The 21,921-nt window shown below is 44.4% G+C and overlaps 2 protein-coding genes and 1 pseudogene across 2 annotated transcripts; all 3 read left to right on the top strand.

The window, feature by feature from the left end:
* Nucleotides 1-375: 375 nt before the first annotated feature.
* On the top strand, nucleotides 376-2,676 carry LOC141743050 (E3 ubiquitin-protein ligase RBBP6-like). Its single transcript, XM_074586780.1, has 3 exons — nucleotides 376-541; nucleotides 1,425-1,524; nucleotides 2,598-2,676. Exons 1-3 carry the CDS (start codon nucleotides 376-378, stop codon nucleotides 2,674-2,676), a joined length of 345 nt encoding a protein of 114 aa, XP_074442881.1.
* Nucleotides 2,677-3,597: 921 nt separating this feature from the next.
* On the top strand, nucleotides 3,598-13,203 carry LOC141743049 (E3 ubiquitin-protein ligase RBBP6-like). Its single transcript, XM_074586779.1, has 10 exons — nucleotides 3,598-3,607; nucleotides 5,922-5,992; nucleotides 6,513-6,557; nucleotides 8,980-9,068; nucleotides 9,187-9,283; nucleotides 10,109-10,248; nucleotides 10,512-10,681; nucleotides 11,418-11,521; nucleotides 11,964-12,088; nucleotides 13,143-13,203. Exons 1-10 carry the CDS (start codon nucleotides 3,598-3,600, stop codon nucleotides 13,201-13,203), a joined length of 912 nt encoding a protein of 303 aa, XP_074442880.1.
* Nucleotides 13,204-14,147: 944 nt separating this feature from the next.
* Nucleotides 14,148-20,807, top strand: LOC141743048 (RNA ligase 1-like; annotated as a pseudogene).
* The last annotated feature ends 1,114 nt before the right edge of the window (nucleotides 20,808-21,921 follow it).

Genomic DNA, 21,921 nt, shown 5'->3' with positions numbered 1-21,921 from the left:
GGTGGCAGCCTGGGGGTGACAGGAGGGACCCTGCAGACCTGGGGGGTGACAGGACAGTGTCCAGTGACAGGCCGGGGGACAGCAGGGACACCAGCAGCCAGGGGCAGCGAAAGCCTTTTTGTCACAATGCGCTGGGACCCTGAGGCGTGGGGGTGGGGCAGTGGGCCGTTGCCCAGGGGCCATAGTGACTGGCCAGGCCTGGCAACACTGTGTGGGAGAGAGGGAGCAGGGACAGAGCTCGGCTCAGCCCGCACCGCTTTCCCTGGCCCCTCGGCGGGCCCTTCCCTGCGCTGCCGCGAGCCCAACCCAGCACAGAGGCCGCCACACTTGGTACCGCTGTGGACGCCGTGGTGCTTGGACCACCTGGCCACAAACATGTCATGTGTCCACTACAAGTTCGCCGCCAAGCTGGCATATGACAGGGTCATCTTCAGCGGCCTGAACATCTGCCTGCGGGACCTCAAGCACCAGATTATGGCCCGCGAGAAGCTGAAGGCGGCCACCAGCGACTTGCAGATCAGCAACGCCCAGACCGGAGCAGGTGCGGGGGGCGCAGCGCAGGGCCTCGGGGACCCACCATGGTGGCCGCGGCCTGCGGGAGCCATGCTGGGCTCTCTGCGGGTCGCCCCAGGCGGCCCGAGTCCAGGCGGGGCCCGTGTCGTGGGTGTGGGGGGCACCGGGAGGGATGCGGGGCGGGGATGAAGCGGGGCAGGAAGCCATGATGAGATTCGGCCGCCATCGGGAGCTGTGACTTGTGCTGGGGCCTCGCAGAGTAGGTAGAGGTACATTTCGGGAGTTCCGGATTTTTCTCGTAGTGTTGACTAAAACTGTGAAGAGCTTTTGAAAAAGGTTTAATTTGCTTGAAGGGCTTTGCTGCAGAAGGGTCTCTGAATTTGCCTTCAGTTGCTAATGAACTTCCAGCCTGACGAATGCCAGCAGGCTGAATGGCTGCCTGGCTGATGTCCCTTCTGTAACGGCTGGGTCTGTGTAAAGCAGAGCCTTAAAACCAGAACGTTCAATGGCAATAAACTGTGATGGGCCCAGTTATTATCACCGGGAGAAAAAATGTTTTGCAATAGGCCAAACACGGAGATCCTGTTATGGCAGTCGAGAAACCGAAAGCAAAGTTTTAGGTGAAACATTGATGCTCATAAATATATTACCCCATGAAGTATTACTGTAATATACGTAATAGCGTTTTTACAAAGTGTGTTTCTGTGTTTCCATATGTAATCACAACTCAGTGAAGAAGTATCTGCTTCTTGAAAAGTCCTCTTAGTATGTTGAGACGATAACAGCGCGCTGTTACATATAGGATTTTGCATTTGTAGCTGCAAAAGGATCCTCTGGAGTGCTATGTAATTACAAATTAATATGCGTTCTTACAAATTGGCTGATTTTTTTCTGTGTTTATGTTGTTACAGAGTACACAGATGACAACGCCCTGATTGCTAAGAACTCGTCGGTAATTGTGAGAAGAATCCCTGTTGGAGGAGTTAAAGCTGCCGGCAAAACATCTGCCATGTGAGTGTCCATAAAGCATTGAATTCTTTGCTAGGGGTTTCAACGTGTGAACTTTTTTAATGGCTATTAGTTTACGGAGGCTTTCTGATTGTATCTCTCTCGTTAAAGCTGCAGTAAATGTTTGTCGTTGTGGGGCAGATGTTACTGTATCTGTCCCGAAGTAGGCTGACATTTTTAGGCCTGCTGGGAGATGGGGTTCCAACTCCATCAACGGTAACTTTTAAGAGGATTCTACTGGGTTTGTCCTTGGGGTTGGCTCTTCTGAGACCCAAGTTGTAGATCCTGTTTCCTCTCTGTGGAAAGATCCCTTATTATATGCGTTCGCTTTTATTGCTTTTATAGGACTGACAGATAGCCATTGTAGTGTAAACTCATAATTTGTTTCCATCTCAGAGGAGATGCCTTCAGGCACTCCCTAGTAATTCTGGACACGGCAGCCTTGTGCTTATAAACGTGGCCTTGCTTTGGGGGTGAATGTATGTATTGAAATATGTGTGCTTAGTGCTACCTTGTCGATGCATCCTCCGTTTCTGGCTGGATGGCACCCTCCCTGGGTATTGTCATGCTGCCCCAAAATGAGAGGATAGATGCTGCTGGCATCAAAGATCAAATAAACACCCGTGCGTGGGGATAAGGACAGACCAGCACTGCTGTGCTAATGTTGACAATTAACCAGGCAGGTGAGCTTTCTATTCCTTCAGCTGGAAACATGGCAGAAACCACTGGTAGAGGGGCTGATGTTTGGGAATGATGAAAGTACGCTGCAATGGTGGAGAGGCCTTCAAACATGCGTTACTTGCCTTGTAGTGTGTTCTTCAAGGTAAATGGATGAAGAAACCATTGTACGGCCAAATAAATTGTGACCAAGTAGAAACGTGACTTTGGAGGGTTTTATTAGTTGCACTGAGTGCACCAAGAGAGAACAGTTTATGTATGCAAATGAATTTCCATATTCACTAGATTATTTAGAACGTAATGTCTTGATGTTCAGGTTTTGTGATCTGTTGTCACTGCTTCATGTTTGGTACTAGTGCTTTATTTTAAGTTCTGATCACCTTTATTTCTTCATCTAGAGGCGGAACTGAGCCAGTGAGTGGAACATCAAAAACGGTATGTAAAAACACAATCTCACCCTTTTTTCAACACCCTTAATTCTAAACAAGAAATTCTAAGCAAATTCTAAACAAATAGCCTTGTGTTAATTTTGCAAACATTAACTTCATATATTTTCCAGTAAAACACAGTATATATTGCAAATACAGCGTATCTTATTCAGCATAGTAAAGACTGAGTAATGCCATCGCTTGCGCAATTTGAATGTGAATATTGGTATTTGTGCCTCGTAATGCGTTGTATTTCATGTTGAACATGCCAGGCTATTTCCTGTATGACTTTGTGTTGAACAGGTGATATATGATGGTTTTTAGATCATGCCGGTTCAAGGTTTGCACACTGATGTGCTACATCTGTCTGTCTATAGCTAGCCAATATGTATGTTTGTATGGGGGTGTGTGGGACTTTTCTTTCTTGCAACAAAAAATGTTTAGAGCGTATTTTTTTTTCCCTTTTCCCATTGTATCACTTAGCTTTTGTTTTTAAGTACTTTTTCGTCTAATGCTTTTTGAAAATGTTTTCAAAAACCACTGAGAAACCATTATTGCTAAACTTGGTACTGTTTCTTGCTTTTGACTCGGGGGCTCAAAGAAATACCAAACCCAACACATCCGATACGTTTCGAGGACAGTTCCGATTCCTTTTCATGTCCTTAAATACTTGGGTATTTGTTCCTAAAAACTGTACAATTGAAATGATACTGTTTGAGGCAAGGCAGAGGGCATCGCCTGTCCCAGCAGGGCTGGGTGCTCTGTAGGAGCTGCCTTGGATCAAATGCCACCAGAAGTACACGTTCCAGCTCTGCCCGTAGACTGCAGTGACCCTCTTGGTGTCACTGGGACCTCTTGATTGCTTTTCAGAATTGTAGCTGCGTTTCCTCTGGGGTTTTGCCTTTGGGCTTCTGTTGTGGCTGCTCATCTACTAACCCGTAAGAGCTGTTGTATGGTGAGACGGTAAGGAATGGAGGATGGTGAGGGGTCGGTGGCTCAAAGGCCCAGAAGATGCTGCCTGGAGCCTGGGCTAGCACTTGTAGATGAGGACGGGCTGGGTTTTTCCTTGGCATGTCAATACATCCAGACTTCTTCGGAAGGACGTGCTGCGCTTGCCCCAGTGTCCCAAAGACAGTCCGCAATGCTCTGGGCAAACCCACTTGTTAAATGATGGCATGGTTAGGAAGAATTGCTTAAGACAGGAAGGAAGTCTAATGCGTTGGGATTATTAACTTTGGGGGGTATGTATGTATTGAGCTGCCCCCCTGTAAGGGGGCTTGTCCTCGTCCCCACTGCGCTCCCGTTGCCATGGCCTGTGTTCCAGCTGCAACTGCCAGTGCCTGGTGACGGGCACAACACAGCACTGCTCCCCTGCTCCCCACGCAGCCCTTTGCCCCTGCTCCTGACGCCTCAAACAACAAACCCAGCCCTTCGCTTCTCCCAACACCTCTCTCTGTGTGCTGACATTTAGGAGGCATCATGAAAGCCCTAAAGGAGAGGACACTTGTGCTGCCAGAGGTAGGGCCCCACTCCAGGGAGGTGGGCAACGCCACCACCCGGGCAGGCTGGAGCAGGCACCGTGGGGATGGAGTGGGGTGGGCACCCTGCTCTGGGGAGCTCGGGGGGCCGGGAGCTTGGCTTGCCCTCTCCCCCCACCCCTGCAAGGCCAGGGGCTGGGAGAAGCCTTTCTGGGCTGCTCATGCCCTGCTGGGATCGGGCCTCCCTGCACCAGGGGACACATCCCCCGGGGAGCCCAGGGTCCCCTGGGCTGGTGCTGGAGGGATGCTCGCCGGGAGCAGCCAGGTGCTGCCCGGAGCCTGAGCTGGTGCCTCCGCTGCCCCTTTCCAGGCTGCAGCCCTGGGAGATGATCCCTGCCTGCGGAGCAGCACTGAGCCCAAAGGCTGCCTGCAAAGAGGAGGGAGCTTCTGGGTGCCCAGGCAGGCGCGGGGTCGGGGCCTGGGCGTGGGGGGCTGGGGTCTGTGCCCAGGGTCCCCCTGCGGGGCAGGGAGCAGGGCCGCTCACCCCTGCCCGCTCTGGTGCATTTGTGCATAGCCTGGTGCATTTGTGGGTAAAATCCTGGTCATTTTTCTTTAACTTCTGCCTGCAGTACATTTTTGGATCTGGGTGTTTTCAGGGTTGGATGCTGCTTTCATTTCCCAAAGGTTAAGCCTTTCTTTAGTATACCACCACTTTGAATTTACATTGGGGAAAGGGGCAGCATTTTTCTTGAGGTTTGAAAACACTGTCAGTCTGCTGCTAAAATCTAGATCAGTAACCCAGGGAAATACTTGACTGGTAGTGGTCTAGGTCTGGATTTGGCACTTGGCTTGAATACGGTGTGAAACTGTGTGTTTCAAAATAGTCCTTGTAGTATAAAACTTAGTGTGTGGTGGTTTTAATTTTTCATCTTTATTTGAAGGAGAACTGCTTTTTCTTCACTAGAGTGGTGTGAGGCATTACACTAACCCTGGATCACTGGATCTGATCACTTGGGTTGGAGTTACTTTAACTGACTCGGTGACCCCAGCACTTCATGTAGTGCATTTATGTAAGCCACATTTATGGTATCTGATCTAATTGCGATGGGTTTTTATTTCTTGAAAAGCATTATTTTTCTTGTTGTTTGCTAGCATGTGTATAAACACAAATCACATGTTCCTAAATAAAGTTACCATTCTTTTCGCCTCATGTGTTCCCTGCCATGTCTGCATTATATTTCTAAGTAGCGTCTTACCACCAGCTAACAGAGGTGTCTCAAAAAAGCCCCCAGAAAACCAAAGGAGGGAGGGCAGAAGCCTCGCATCGCTCTTTACGTGTCCTCTCTCTGACTGTAAATCAGCGCAGGCTCAGGTGCTTCTAGTGTTGGAGACACAATTAGCTTTATTCTTAAATCTGCCTCAGGTCTTGGTCAAAAGTGTGGGGATTTTGTTTTGTTTTGTTTGAAATACACGTTTCTGTATGTATTTCAAAGCAGAACCTGGATCTCAGCGTGGTAGGAATAAATGACTGGAAAGCTTGCCAATTGTTGTTGTAGAGTAAAGCAGCAAACTTAAAATTAGTTAAGATTGTTTTACACAGGATGCCCAAAAGCTTAGTCTTTGGCTGTTTCTTCATCGCCTTGCTCTTACGTTAGCTGTCATTCCACGCTTGCAAATGTGTGCTGCTCTCCTGCTGTTACTACAGCCAAAGCAAGGAAGGGGATCCTTTTAGTGTGGCTGTGTCAGTGACTGCAAGGATCTCTGTCGTAGTAAACACCTTCATTTCAGGAATTTGAGCAGCTTATTCTTTTTCTAGACAAGCTGGTGGATTCTTTTTATTGGCTGATATTTTGGATTGCTGTTTTTATTTGGGCTTTGTGGGGTATGGTGAGCTTGGCATTTTTAACCTTCTTGAGCGGAGGGGCAGAGTTCATGTTCCAGGGACGATGTGCTGGTGCTTTATTTTGACAGGCAGCTATACTCTGTTCCTAGAAGCATAACCATGTGCCTGTATCAATGATGGGAAATTAACAATTAGTTTACAAACTACGCTAATAAATATTTTTTTAAAAACCTTTTCAGCTGAAAATTGACAGCCACCTTACCCCTTTGACTTTTAAGCAGTTGTGAGCATTTGACGAAGGTCCCTCTCTGAGATATTCGGGAGCAAGCAGTTCATCTCAAGCCGGTTCGATTCATTTAGTTTCTTTTCATTAACCACACGGGCACTCCTAAACTCTCATAGTTTTGGACTTTGTTTTGGACAAAGACAAATTACACCAGGTTTGAAACGCCTCTTTCAGTGATGCTCAGAGGACATAGTGCTACTCTCAGACTAGAGTAGAGGTGAACTATCGCTGTGTTTTGATTGTGGAACTTGAATATGTGTTTCATGTTTTGTGAACAGATTGATGACTCTCCTGCACCTCTTTCTCTGGCCCAGCTTGTGAAGGTAAATATATGTATATATATATATAATCTTGTCAAATACTTACCCCTACCTCCCCCCACAAAAAAAGTGTTTGCTTTGCGTTTTTAAATCTCATGCTGTGGTCTATAGCTGGATAGCTGTTGTAATGTGAACAAAACCTTAATTTAATTTTAAATAATTTAAAGTATTTAATTAACTTTAAAATGCTTGTGTGTTTCGATACTATCCTGTAAAGAGTAGTTCCCAGTTTGGGCAGAGAGAAGGGGAGTAGCTTATCAGCCTCAACGTAACGTTGCAGGATTACTCATCTTCAAGACACAAAAAAGAAGCCCTTCAGACGCCCTTTACCATTGTTTACACGTCTCGTTAATTTTGCGTTAGAAACTAAACCGTTTTTTACAGCAGAATGTAATTGGTTGCAAGGTATGGACATTTCAGGGGGCTTTGCCACAGCCAAAATAGAAGCGTTTCTGTAACGCGGACACTTGCATGGCTATTTCTGAATTGCCAGTCATTATAATTAGAGATCCGTTCTTTGAGTGCTGCACAACTTCATAAATTCTAGTGTATCTACAGTGAGCAACACAACCTAATTTGTTTTCACGCAGACTGTGTAAATTCTGAAAAAGCGCCTAATCATTTATTGGAATATACCAATGTGTATGTGTGGCGTATTAGCAGATGTGACCTCTGAAACTGTTGTAATACCGTGTTTTGCTCTGGAACTGCTTGCATTTTTTGCTCAACAATGCGTAACTTTGTCTGGGAAAGCACTAGCGATCGCACCTTGTGAAAAGGCGTAGTGCTAGCCAATTAAAACACTGGTCTTTAAAGTTACAGAGATTAGAGAAGGCAGGGCCTAATGCAGCGGAGCTAGTTCTTTCTTCTGAAAATAAGGGCGGGAGTTCATTTCCAAGAAAGAGGAAACTTTTCCTGCTGGGAACTTCTTCCCTCTCTCACTGCAGTGCGAGACACATTTCCTAATGTGTACATTTGTGGGGGGGAATAAAGAAAAACAGAAAGAGTTTGGGAGGTAGCCACCAAAAGACATTGGTCTCCATCAGTGCTGTCCCTAAACGTGTCCTGTCTGTGAAGTTCTGTAACCTCACGTGAAGTTTTACTCTAAAATGTGAAAAACTGTCCAAGTGGGGTACATGTTTAGGCTTTTGAGAAAATTTAAGTATTTCAGAAAAATACGGCAGCTCAAACCTGTTACTTTCTCTAACCTCTTTAGTGCAGACTGGCTTAGCATGGAGGCAATGTGTTATCAGGCTTCTGGTTTGTGATTACGACGTATTAAATGCCGTATTTCAATTTTGGTCTATTCCTAGTAATATTTTGTGGGTTTTGGACGTGCTTTGTAAACCGTTTGGTTTCCAACAAATGAGTCAAGTGTCTGTAAAGTTTTCTGTAAATGTTAATGGAAATGGTTTCAGAGATGTCCATCTGGATTATGTTACTGTTGAGAAAAAGCTATGTCTAAGAAACAACCATTTAATAAAATGTAGAAACTAGTTTGTTGCTTTTGTCAATGAATGCATATAAAACCAAAGCCATGAGGGGCTGATCTGAAGGATGGGTACCTGAAGGTCCAAATCATTGACAGTCACTCCCTTAGACCCGGCTTGTAACTGGGCTTGTGTGTAATAAAAGCGTTTTAAGAAATGCTGCTTAAAGAAATCCAGCGGGCTTCCATAATTTGAAGATCTAGTGCTGCACAAGGCTTATATGACAATTTGTATGTTAAAAGGACACAGTCAACTGGAAAAAACCTGCAGGTTTTTTCTTACTGTAGTTAAATCACTTAATATGAAGAAGTTAGTAGGGGGAGTCCAAACACGCGGTTTGGACTGACGAGAGCACATGATGGTCAAACTTCTACTGCAAAGAGTCTTTTGTCTTGCTGAGGGATTATAAAAAGCTTGATTCCTTTTAACACTTCGGTGTCTGAAGCTGAATTTCAGCAAGCAGAAACAGCTTCCCCGACTCTTGAGTTGAGTGTCCTTTTAACGCTGCAAAGCGTAAATAATGATAGTTGCATACATCTTTCTCCAGTAAACGTACAGTGGCTATCTCCTCCTTGCAGTAGTCTGGAGCTTAAAAATCAGTTGAAGAGTACTGGGTAGCATCATTTTTTCTACACATGGCTTCAGTCCGCTTGGAAGGAAACTGGATTGGTTACACAAGTCTTTATGTGAGGTGCAAACAGAGCCTAAGGTTTTGAGTGCCCAAGAAGTTAACGGGCACATAAACGTCATGTGATGGCGTAAGGAGTCCCCAGAACATCTTCAGGACAACAGTATTTTCTATAAGCAGCTGTTTTCATGCAGCCCCAGCTAGTGTTGTGCTGCTCTTTACAGGATGGGGTGAGTGGTCTCGTCTCTGGCTGTGTGGGCGCAAATGTGTTTCTAATGTGTGTGTCAAATGCTTACCTCTTAAACAGACCGACAATCTGGCTGAAGCCAATGCTTCCGAAGACGACAAAATAAAAGCTATGATGATCCAGTCTTGCCGTGAATACGATCCAATCAAGTAAGTGTTGATAATGTCAAATCTGTTCTTTGAAGATTCTGGACAAATTGTAGAGGTGTTTGTTTTAACAAGAGAGACACATGCATACCTTTTTCTTCTTTTCTCAAAAACCCTTTAGTCACATGACCAAACCCTGGGATACACCTCCACCATCCTATATATGCTTTCGTTGCGGAAAACCTGGCCACTACATAAAGAACTGCCCAACGAATGGGGTAAGAGTGCAGGGGACTTCTGGTGTTACTTCGCTTTTCCTTTTTCACGTGGCAGTTACGTAACAAATACATGAACACTCAGATTAGGAATTGTTTCTCTTGGGGTGAAGTATAGAGGTTATAGGGCAATGTTGCAAAACCCTTCAAAATTCAAGGGAAACCTGGAATTTAAAAGGTAAAATGTTCTTTTTTCTTGGTCGTAGCTATTAAATATGTCCATAGATCTTTCTCTGTGAACTGTCATGCGTATTTTTATATATTTTAATACTATTAAAAATCTTTCTGGTTTTAACGCTTTTTAATGACAGTTCACAGTTTTTAGAATTCCGTATAAAAGGAAGGTGTTTCTCTTGACCCCACCTATTGAATATTTGCGTGTTTTAATTACACAAGTCTCTGGTTGAGTATTCATGCCATCTAATGTTAGTCGCCGAATGCACATGCAACCTTCGTACATATCGATGGTGAACTAAGTTTCTCCAGTGACTGGTTCAGAGCCCTGAATTGGGCTCTCCCTCTGAATCGCGCTGTGGAGGAGGAGAGGGTTTGTGCCTCTTCTCCGAGTGGATGGTGAGCTAAGCGATACGTAATCCTTGCGGAAGCTGAAGTTAAGCAAAAGAATGCCCACGGAGTTCAAAATGCTGCTCAAGTCCTTGAAACATCCTGGCTATATTCCTGTAGGAAAATAAGTATTTTTGGTCGAGTAACCGTTAGGCTAGGTAGAAGGAGAGGATTAAGGGCTTTTGCTTCTTAAATTAGTCATCAAAGTGTCCTTTTAAGTGTGGGTCTTAAGATGAGCTATGTCTGCATTTCTTTTCTTAACAGGACAAAAATTTTGAGCCTTTTGCCAGAATTAAGAAGAGCACGGGCATTCCAAGGAGTTTCATGATGGAGGTGAAAGATCCCAATACAAAGGGTGCTATGCTGACAAAGAGCGGAACATATGCAATACCAATTATTAATGCGTAAGTATGGAACTAATTGGACTGACCCAAAGGTGAAGGAGAGAAACCATGCGTAAATGTCTGAGTGGCAATGCAGCCAAGTTGGCTGGCATCTGTAACCACGGGGGAGGAAGCATTGTCACTGTATGTTAACCTCAAAATCCGTGATGCTTTCTCGTATTAAAATAGGGCGGTCCTACTGTTCATGCCCCTGGAACTCCAGAGCTTGGAAAAGTTTTCCTGTACCCATCATTTACTTTTTCCTTATCCACCCCACCCTCCAGGGAAGCTTATGCTAGAGGAAAGAAGGAGAAGCCTCCCTTCTTACCAGCAGAGCCGTCCTCCTCCTTCTCCGAAGACCCTGTTCCAGATGAGTTGTTACGTCTCATTTGTAAAGAGATAATGACTGATGCAGCCGTTATTCCCTGCTGTGGAAACAGTTATTGTGATGAATGTAAGTGTTACTCCCGGGTTCGTTCACTCCAAACACCACATCTGATTTTCTGAAAGCAGAAACAGGAGATGACAAAATTTCTTTGTTACCAGTTCTATTCCATACTGGAGTGTCCGCTGAATAGGAAAGGACTCTTCTCGTATAAAGGAAAAAAAAACCGACAGAAAGCTTTTTTCCTTTTTTACGTACCTGGTTAAATCCTCTTTACACATGGAAGGACAAGCATGAGAAGAGTGCATAGCTGCGCAGGTGATTACAGTATTGGATATTGAATGCATTTAGTTTTTCTCACAGCCCTTTCTGTCACACAAAATCGTATAGCCAACCTTACTGTGGTCTGCCACAAACCGATAGTTAGGCATTTAATCCACATTCTTCTCCTCGGGAGAGCTGGTTAAAACCTTCATAACTCAAGGCTACTGATGTTCTTTTGAGGTGCGTTTTATTCATTAACCTGGAGGGTGGTGACTTCTCACTGTACTAGGGAGTGGAAAAAAGAACAGTCGAAACATCCAGACGCAGCCGTCTTCAAATGTTACGTTAGTGAAATATCAAAACTGCAGTTATTTGCTGCACCCTAGAGATGCGTTACACTGTTGAACATCTATAGCTTCATGCTCTCAATTCAAGACCATATTCAGCTCATTAATCATATATGTCTTTTTACAATTGATTGGAGCCCCCAAAATTTCCTTACGTGTGCTAAACCTACTTTGATGATTCTAATTATGTACAGGCATTAGAACAGCATTGCTGGAGTCTGAGGAACACACATGCCCAACGTGTCATCAGACAGACGTTTCCCCTGATGCTTTAATTGCCAACATGTTCCTACGCAAGGTAACAGGATGACTTTTACGTAAACTGTAAGACAAGTCTATTTGTAAAAAGCCAAAAGGGAAGAAAATATTAGTTTACATCTCCTCAAAACCTGCTAAATTAAATCGGCTACATTTACTTTTCAAATCCATTATCTGTTGCTGGAGAAGCTGACAACTCTTTAGAGACAGTGGGGCAAATTCAGGTCGCGCTTTTGTTTAACGTGATTGCCTTACTGTCAAATTCGGTGTTAACACTGAAGTATTTTAAATACAGGTACTCTGAGTGACCAGTTGTTACTCTCAGTGTTTAAGGCGATGTGTGCATGTATTTGTGTGTTGATTCATTTTAGGATTGACAGCATTTACAGGACTACACAAGTAATTTTACTCTGTGGAGGCTTTTGTTCATGTATCTACTGAAGTTTCATATTACCTTGTGGTAAATGTTTTTCTGCCTCTAGGCTGTGAACAGCTTCAGCAATGGAAGTGGCTACACAAAAGGGCTCCACCAGACGATTCAGCAGCAGCAGCAGCCGCCACCACCTCCACCAGCACTCATGACTGTTGCACCTCCTGGACCTTTTCAGTAAGTAAATCTGTAGATCAACATGAACATAAAAGACACCAGGATGCCAAAGTTAGATTCTTCTCCTTGAGCTGCACCGCCAGTGATTTATGTCTCATTAGTGACAGTTCCAGATAACTGCGGAAGTTCCATTTTGTGAAAGTCCTCACTTTGAAAGAGGACACTTTGAAAAGTTGGAAGTGTGCCGCCTGCAACGGGGAGAGCAGGGGGGAGCTGGGCAGGGAGCGGAGGGAGGAGAAATCCTGGTGAGGAGCAGGGGGAGAGCGGGAAAGAGATGGAGGGCAGGGGCCAGGGTCAGGACGAGAAGAGCAAAAGGGGACGGGGAGCGGGATGGAGGCCCAGAGGGAAGAGGGAAGGCCCAGGCAGACAGGCAGGAAAGGGGACAGGCTGCAGGACAGCGAGGAAGATGAGGCCAGGCAAGTGGACAGAGCAATAGAAAAGAGAGAAGGGCAGGGAGTGGGAGAGAGAGATGCAGAGAAAGACAAAAATAGCAAAGAGAAAACCAGGCTGTATGGCAGGGAGGGAGGGATGAAAAACAGAAGATCAGGGAGCCGGCCAGAGAAAGAAAGAGAAAGGAAAAAATAGTGATGGGCTAGAGACAGGCCGGGAGGAGTTAAAAGATGGGGGCAGGGAGCCAGACAGAGAGCGATGAGGAGGGACCACAGATAGCAACTACGGGCAACTGACTCCATTTCTTGAGCACCCCCCAGCAGCGGCATTACCAGGCGCCTCAAGGAATGCGCTGCCTGCAAAAGCCCTTCCCTGGGCTCAGTCCTGCTGCCTAATATTGGTGATGAACGTCGCCCTGCAGAGTGGCTGGGACTGTGGGGAAAAAGCCCATCTCGGGGCGGGGGGGGAATCGGCCAGCTGTTTTTTTGTCTGTTTGCTTGTTGGTTTTGCTTTTTAAAATAATACCATTTAAGCTCTAAATACAACCTGTAAGGAGAAAGGGACCAGGTGTACTAGGTTGGGCACATTTAGAGCCCAAAGCCGTCCAACGGCCACACAAACCACTGCTGGCTCCCGCTGCGCACACTCCATCGCCTGCTCGCAGGTACAGGCAGCCGCCCTGGGTCTTGAACGCTCCTCCGGAGCGGCACCGCCAGGCAGCATAAAAAAGCCCACTGCCTGCAAAAACTTCAGCACAGCTTAATTCTGGGCAATTTTCCCTCTTTTCAGGCCTGCTGGTTAAAGAGTCATCTGTTGAGACATGGCTCAGGACCACGCCAGGGCCAGCAGCGCTTCGTTCTGCACCCCATGGCGACGATGGGCAGAGGGACATATTCCCAGATCATGGGACGAGGTATATGTGCGGGGTGTCAGGGTCACCCCCGCCTGTTTTTTCCCAGCGAAGCCCCAGCCAGTGCCAGCCCCGAGCTGCAGCCCCGGGGCTGAGGCTCAAGGAGCTGGGTGTTTGTGCGGGCGCTGCACCCTGCCGTTGGCTGCCCTGGGCTGCCCCCCATTGTCTCCAGCTCTGCTTTCTGCCAGCGCCAGGGGCACCACAGAATGGCTTGCCTGTCCCCCAAAGCTGTCCTGACCCATGTCTGCAGCTCGCGTGTGGTGTCCACGTCACACAGCTGATTTGGGGGTGGCAGCTCTCTCTTGTGGCACCCTGGGAATGGGGGCCAAGCAAACCCCATTCCTCCCTTTGGGACTTCATCCCCAGGAAGACTCAGTGCAGACGTACTGTGTGCTGAAGAGCATCCTGCAGGGAGGTGACAGCCGTTTGCAGACCAACGCTGAGACCCACCTGACAGCAAAGGCACCTGGTGGCTGCAGAACAGCCCAGGTGAGCTGGTTCTCTTGGGGGCCACCACAGCAGCCTTCCTCTGTCCCTGGTTTTGGTGAGATGTGGAGCAGTGCAGAGATGTTTCTCAGGCATCCAGGCCTGAGGAGGGTTTCCCAGTGTCCCCGTGAGAGATCTTGCTCCCAGGAAGCACCTCCCCATAATGCCGAGGCCGTATCCACTCCCCTGGAGCTGGGTACAGCAGCCCTGAGGGGTGTCACAGGGAGGACAGGGTCATCTGACACAGAAATTATGAGCTGAAGCCCGGTGGCCATGGCTGGCCAGTTCAACGTCTCCGAGGGCCTCAGCCTTTCTCCCCAGGAGTGTTTAACTCAGGTATTACTGTTAGGTACAGGATCTGGGTGTGTTGGCCCTGGCTTCCTGGGTTATGTTATTTTTACGTTACCCTATGTTCTGCATGGTCTTTTTTTGTGGAGAGTCCTCTTTTTCAGCTTGTTTACCGTTTTAAGGTTTAGATGGGGGTCTTTGTTTTGTGTACAATGTTTTATCTGTTTGGGTTTTTTTTGCTGTTTTGGTGGATTGTATTGTGTTTTCTATCTTGAACCATCATTTCTGGTCCAATATGTCTCCTGCAGGTGGGGCAGTGCCACTTGTGGTGCAGTCCGACTCGTTTCTGACTTCTGGCCCGGAAGTAATGATTTTTACACATTTCCATGCTCTGCAAAGTATGATTACCTCAGTAAACTGCTGGTTTTATCCCCCTGGAAACTCTGGGGCCATCCTATCTATGGGCCAGGCTGGATCAAAAACCCAACAAACAACGTGAAAAAAAGGTTGACAGGATTCTTGTATTCACTGGAAGATTGCAGAGTTTAGTGGAGATTTCTTCCCTTCCTTTTGGCTATGTAAGTTGTCCGGTTGGAAGAATGCCTCTAATCTAACACAGTATATGTCAGTGATCCTGCTCCAATTTTTTTAATGTCACTCTTAACATTACTTCGAGAGAGCTTTAATCTGGAATCAGTGCTTGGATGGGGATACCAACAGGATTGCCGTAGGTAAGCCGAGGGTTGTCAGGCATCGTGGGAGGGTGGCAGTGCTGGTGGGAATATTTACGCTGTTCCTGGGAGCATGGATGGCTCAGGAGCGTATCTGAAATGCTTGTACACCAATGCACGCAGTATGAGAAACAAGCAGGGTGAACTGGAAGCATTTGTCAGCTCCCAGAGCTATGATATCATTTGTATTAGTGAGACTTGGTGGAATGAGTTCTACAGCTGGAGGGCTACAGGCTGTTCAGGAGGGCTAGACAGGGCAGGCGAGGTGGAGGTGTTTCGCTGTACATAAGGGAGAGGTTTGATTGTACAGCCCTTACAGTTAGTGGTGATGTAGTTGAGAGCCTCTGGGTAAGGATTAGAGGAATGGAAAACAAAGGGGATGTTGTAATGGGATGTTGTAATGGGTGTCTACTACTGATCACCCAGCCAGGATGTAAGCACTGATGAGTTATTCTATTGGCAATTAGGAGAAATTTCTGGATCAGTAGCCCTTGTCCTTATGGGAGATTTCAACTTTCCAGATATCAATTGGGAATATCATACTGCTGTGACAATCAAGTCTTGGAAGTTCTTGAAGTTTGTAGGAAATAACCTTCTTGTCACGGGTGCTCAGTGAGCCAACTAGGAAAGATGCCCTCCTAGACTTGCTGGTTGTAAATGGACAAGGACTCATGGGGGATGTGATGGTAGGTTGCTGCCTTGGCCACAGTGATCACGAAATGGTTGAATTTAAAATTTTCAGTGTAATAAGACTGGACTTCAGGAGAGCAAACTTTAAGCTATTCAGGGAGCTGGAAATCTGCTTCTGAGGGCTTAGGAGTCCATGAGTGCTGGTCAGTCTTTGAGAACTACCTTTTAGAAGCACAGGAACAGGCAATTCCACTGTGCCGTAAGTCAAGCAATTGGGGCAAAAGACCAGCTTGGCTGAACAGAGAACTCATGGAGCTCAAGAAGAAAAGGAAATTTTATGTTCTCTGTAAGCAAGGTCAGGATTTGCAGGAAGATTACCGAGCTGTGGTTCATATATGCAGGGAGAAGACATGAAAAGCCAAAGCTCAGTTAGAGTTGAAACTGGCCAGTTTTGTTTCAGATAACAAGGAGGTCTTTCTTAAGTATGTTAATAGCAAGAGGAGGTCTAAAGAAAACATTGGACTGATACTTGTTGAAGATGGTCTATCAGGGATGAAGAAAAAGCAGAGGCATTCAATGCGTTTTTTGCTTCAGCCTTTAATAGTACTTGATAGACCTTGGGCTGCCCAGTCCTCTGAGTTGGAGGGCCACGAGTTGTGGGAACAGTGACTTTCCATTTGTGGATGCTGAAATTGTCAGGGATCAGCTGTATCAGATTAATGTTCACAAGTCCATGGGGCCTGATGGGATTCATCCCAAGAGCACTGAAGGAGCTAGCAGATGTCATGGCAGGACCCCTCTCAATCATCTACCAAAGGTCTTGGGAGTCTGGGGAGGTCCCCGCTGACTGGAAGCTAGCCGCTGTTATTTCAGTCTGCAAAAAGGGCATGAGAGAAGACCCAGAGAACTACATACCTGTGAGTCTAACCTCAGTCCCTGGAAAAATTATGGAGAAGATTATACTGGATGCTACTGAAAGGCATTTAAAGAATAATGCAATCATCCGGCACAGTCAACAAGGGTTCACAAAGAGAGAGTGCTGCCTAACTAATTTGGTATCCTTCTATGATAAGGTCACCCACCTCATGGATGAAAGGAAGGCAGTGGATGTAGTTTTTCTGGATTTTAGTAAGGCTTTTGATACTGTTCGTCACAGCATCCTTCTGGACAAGTTGTCCAACTGTGGGATGAGTGGGTTCACGGTGTGCTGGGTAAAGAACTGTCTGGGTGGCAGAGCTCAAAGTGTTGTAGTCAATGGGACTACATCTGGCTGGTGTCCAGTCACCAGCGGTGTTCCTCAGGGTTCAATTCTAGAACCAGTGCTGTTCAATGAACTGGATGCAGGAGTTGAATGCACTGTTAGCAAGTTTGCTGATGATACCAAACTGGGAGGTGCTGTTGACTCTCTTGAGGGACAAAGATGCCTTGCAGAGGGATCCAGATAGATTGTAGCATTGGGCAATGATTGATGGGATGAAATTTAACAAGTTGAAATGCCGGATTTTGCACCTAGGGTGGAATAACACCAGGCACAAGTATAAATAGGGAGAGCAGCCCTGCAGAAAGGGATCTGGGGTGCTGGTTGACAGGAGGCTCAATAGGAGTCAGCAGTGTGCCCTAGCAGCCAAGAGGGCAAACCACATCGTGGGGTGCATCAAACAGAGTAGAACCAGCTGGTCAATAGAGGGGATTGTCCCGCTGTATTCAGCGTCGGTGTGGCCTCACCTGGAGCACTGTGTGAAGCTCTGGGCCCCCCATTTAAGAAGGCTGGGAAGGTCCTTGAGTATGTCCAGAGGAGGGCAACAAAGCAGGTGATACAGCTGGAAGGCATGTCCTCTGAGGAGCGGCTGAGGAGTCTGGGTTTGTCTAGTTTAGACAGAAGGAGGCTGAGGGGTGACCTCATCATTCTCTGCTGCTTACTAAGGAGGGGACGTGGAGAGGGAGATGCCAAGCTCTTCTCCCTGGGATCCAGTGATAGGACACATGGGAATGGTTCAGAGCTGCACCAGGAGAGGTTCAGACCGGACATCAGGAAGCGTTTCTTTACCGAAAGGGTGGTCAAACACTGGAACAGGCTTCCGGAAGAGGTCAATACCCCAAGCCTGTCAGTGTTGAAAAGGCATCTGGACAATGCCCTTAATAACACACTTTATCTTGGTCAGCCCTGAAGCTGTCAGGCAGTTGGACCAGGTGGTCATTGTAGGTTCCTTCCATTTGAAATAGTCTATTCTATTCTATTCTACTTGTCTTGCTCTAGTTTGAATATAATGTTGGCTATTTAGGTAGCTATTTTTTATTCTTGGGTAGTTTTGAACTTTTAAACTACTTAAAGGCTACTAGGCTTCTTTAAACCCTCCTAATTGTAGACTGTTTGAGCATGCCGGATATTGGTGCTCGTACAACGTAACTGGGACTACTGTCTGTAAAACAAGGTTTAGATCAATGGTGTTTTAATACTTGCCCTGAAAGATGATCAAAATGTAAAACTGGCTAACAGTTTTCCTGAACTAAACGTCACATTTATATGTCTAGAACTTGTTTGGAACGTTGAAGAGGATTTCAGGCCTGTTCCAGACATCCAGGATTCCAGCAAAGGACATAGAGTTGTCTAACAGCAATCCTTTGCCCACTGGAAACGGGTATATGCCAGGTGCCTACGATGCAGAATAGAGGGGAGGGGGGTCCATTTTTGAAGTGAATTAAAATTAGTTCCAGAGTTAAAAGTAGTAGTTAACATATTCAGAAAACAATTGGAGTGTCATTCATTCACTATCCAGAAAGGCTTTGATCTTCTGACACATTGAAAATAATTGCAGTTTGCTGCACAGACGTTACTGGGTTTCAGCTAAAGGCAGAGTTGTCACGTTTGCACTCCTCTGCCATGTCTCTGTGGCACGGTTTTTCTTGTTACTTTTTCTGCTTGTAGTTAACTGTGGGTTGCTTTTTTTTAATGCATGCAAAGTTCTGGTACTCATTTGAAAACTTCAGATATTTACTTTGGTAAAATGCAATGTTTTCTCGTAGGTTGGGTGCCTGTGGAGAAAAATAGTAAGCAATATGACTGGCACGCATCTGTAAATGATGAAGCTAAAATAGCATAGGTGCTGAAATAGCGCTGGTGTTAAAACACCGTCAGTCCGGTGCCATTAGCGGAAATTTCAGAACAAACACTGGAGCTTATTGGGACTAATATTAATGCAAATCCATATGGTATGTTTGTGTGGTCTGTTCTTAAATACTTTTTGATTTAGTGATATTTTTGAGTGAAGACTATGCATTTTCTTTGTATAAGTTTAAAAAAAAAGTTCTAAGCTAGCAATATGACCTTTTTAGAAGGGAGAGAAAAAGAATGCTCACCCAAAAATACTCACTTCAGAAAGCTGAGTTGTCGTGAATCTACTTATGTCTATTAAATGTCTTTCCACCTGCATATTCTTTGGCAGTTACTATAAAAATGCTTTACTTTAGGCTTTCAAAAAATATTCTGACTGGAAAAGTTATTTTAAATATTACTATTAAAATATTAAAATATTTTTTAAGATTGTTGGTGCCTTTTCTTGACCTTTTTTTACTTGCTGTTGGGAGACTGTTTATTCTGTTAAAGTAGAAAATTTTATTCAGCCTTATTTTTTTAATTCCTAAAGTTAGTCATAAATTGCAAGTTTTAAATTACGAAATACTATGATTTATTTCTTTTAAGGAAACGTAATTTAAACTAAGGTTTGGTCGTGGCTTCTCCCTTTAAAAGCCTTATAAGAAAAAACCAATTAGGTATGAGCACAAGTGAGTTCTAACTTCTGAGCTGTGCTGGGATAACTTGCAAGGATGGAAAGGAAAAATAGTAGTATTTGGTCTAAACATTTTCTCAGAATGTGAAGGAATGGCAACAAAAAATTCTAATAGCTGTATTTTTAGGTGAAGAATCAGTGAAGATGAAAAGTCAGTGAAGAGGCGATGCATTTGTTAACAGCCTGGCTTAAGTATTAATCCATATTCATAAGAAAATAGGCCAGATTTTCAGGAACTAATATGTTTGTGCTATTGATCGTGATCTGAAGCGTGAAGAATGGTTACTGAGGAGGTGACCGCGAGGACAAAGCAGACAACTGTACAAATCTCTGTGTCATGTTTATTTTATATAAATAAAAAGTTACATGAAGAGGAGACAGCTACATTTAATACTTAAAAGTATATTTAACTGTTCCCTTAAAGGCAGGACAACGTTGTAGTGCCTAATAGAAGGCCACCTTTACAGACTGCTTTTAAGATAGCCATAACAACAAACATGAGAAAAATCTTAAGTTATCACATGTAACTAGCAGGAAGATTTATTTTTTTTTCTTTTAACATAGGGTTAGGAAGCAAGGAGCAACCTGTACATCTTCCTGTACCCCATGGAGCATTTGAAGAAAAGAGTCCGCTTACTTTGAAACAAAATACCATACTGTCTTGGTTTGAAGGCTGCAGTGAGAGCAGTTGAAGGAATTGTGTGGCACTGCCATGATGGGTGTTTAATCAAGGTAAATATATAGATGGACGCGTGGAAAGCACTCTAGTAATTCATCATGTGTGAAGTAGGGTGAGGTATTCACTTTTTGTCTTGTTTTCCAAATTCTTTAGTAGTAAATGTTCTCCTAGCAAATCAGGTGACAGCAGAATTAGTCAAGCCAGTGAATCACTACAATGACAACCTATTACACTTTTTCATGATCTACATTATACTAATAACTTAAAGTAGCTGAGAACATAAAATAATATTTTCTTGACTCTCTGTATACCTTTAAAAAATTCCTTTTTTAAAAAAAATCATTTATCGTAGTGTTGGCTTATAGAATAAGTATTGTTAATAAGAATGCGATTTTTGATTAATTAGCAAGTTTATATTATATCTGAAGCTGTGATGACACCTTGTTTCTGGTTTGCCTTTTGGACTTCATTGTTACTCATGTTATTCAGACAACTGATTAATGGTTATAAGCACCCTAATGCAGAGGGTCCTAGAGTTAAAGCACACACATCCCCACCCCCCAAAGTTGGGAACTATTGGGCTACTATATCAAAATCTCTAAACTGATATTATTTCTTTTTATTTTAGCTCCATCGCCATCATCTTGGTTTACGCTGGCCACTTGCAGAGACGTACCTGAATTCTCAGCCTGTTGTAACTTCTTTTATTAGAACTAAATATGACTGTGACTTTGAACCGAAGAATTTGTTTCACCGCTTTTCAAACTTGGATGGTCAAAGATTTGACAGACTCAAAGACATCAAGTTTGATGCTTGAAGTGATTTTTCTCTTCTAAGTTGTGTCCTCGCACTTGTGTCTACCACAGAACTCTTTACAAATAATCTTATAGCTTAGGCAGCAGCCTAGGTACTGTATGATTTTTTTTTCCTAAATGACTGATTTTATATAATGAGAGATCTGACATCCAGAGCAGAGCTCTAGCTTTCAGCAGATTCCTTAAAATTCCTTAACTCTTGAACTAATTTCTAGGAACTGTTATAATTAAGTGTAGAAAGTATGTTGTCTAACACTGGCTGGTCCTAATAGCTTATCTAATTAATGCAATCAACTTTAAAAGTTCCATAGGTTGCACTTCTATAAATATGATTATTATGACACTGTTACATGTAGGATTCAGATTTAGGATCTAGTTGTTTCTTGACAATAAAGGACGTATTTCAGGTGGGACCAGAATTGGTCCTGAGATTTGATACTTTTTCTAAAAGTTGTAACAGTTTCTTTGGGGGAAAAACTTTTCACTGCATTATTTAGCTGGTAAGCTGCAGCATTACCCTATTACTTGAAAACCTAATTAAGCCATATTCTACAGGTACTTCAACTATTTTGGGACAAAAACAGTAAATAATAGAAAGTACACTAGTTCTGTTTTGGAGATCCTTAGTAATTAGAGAGAGACATGACTCGGCTTAGTAATACCCATTTTCAGGCTTCATTTCAATTAGGACACTTCATCAAGGGCATATTAAGTAAGACGACACATAAATAATAAAGGTGAGAATGCATGATCGTATGAGTTAGCTTTATTTTATCTGTGCTATAAAAGTATACATCCAGCTATATAAAATTTTACAAAATAAAAAAATCATTTATCTGCAAAAATACCATTAGTTTGGCTGAAATACTATAACTTTATTTTCATTTCTTTGTTCTTGGATTTTCTAAAATTGAGGTAAAAATAACCATGGATGTAAGAACAGACATCCAGCACGCTGACCCTGAGTCCATAATTAAGAAGTACGATAGCACGAGATAGCAAGAACAAATTACATGTTCTTATTGATCTGGAACTTTGTATACTTAGCACATTTTAGGAGTTTCTCAACTCTTAGGATAAGTCGAAGGTTTCAACTTCACCTGACACCCGCGTATT

The sequence above is a fragment of the Larus michahellis genome, chromosome 4 (genome assembly GCF_964199755.1).
Source record: "Larus michahellis chromosome 4, bLarMic1.1, whole genome shotgun sequence".
In the NCBI taxonomy this organism is placed as follows: Eukaryota; Metazoa; Chordata; class Aves; order Charadriiformes; family Laridae; genus Larus; species Larus michahellis.
Note: the sequence above shows the minus strand (reverse complement) of the source record. Positions and strands in the feature narration are given on the sequence as shown.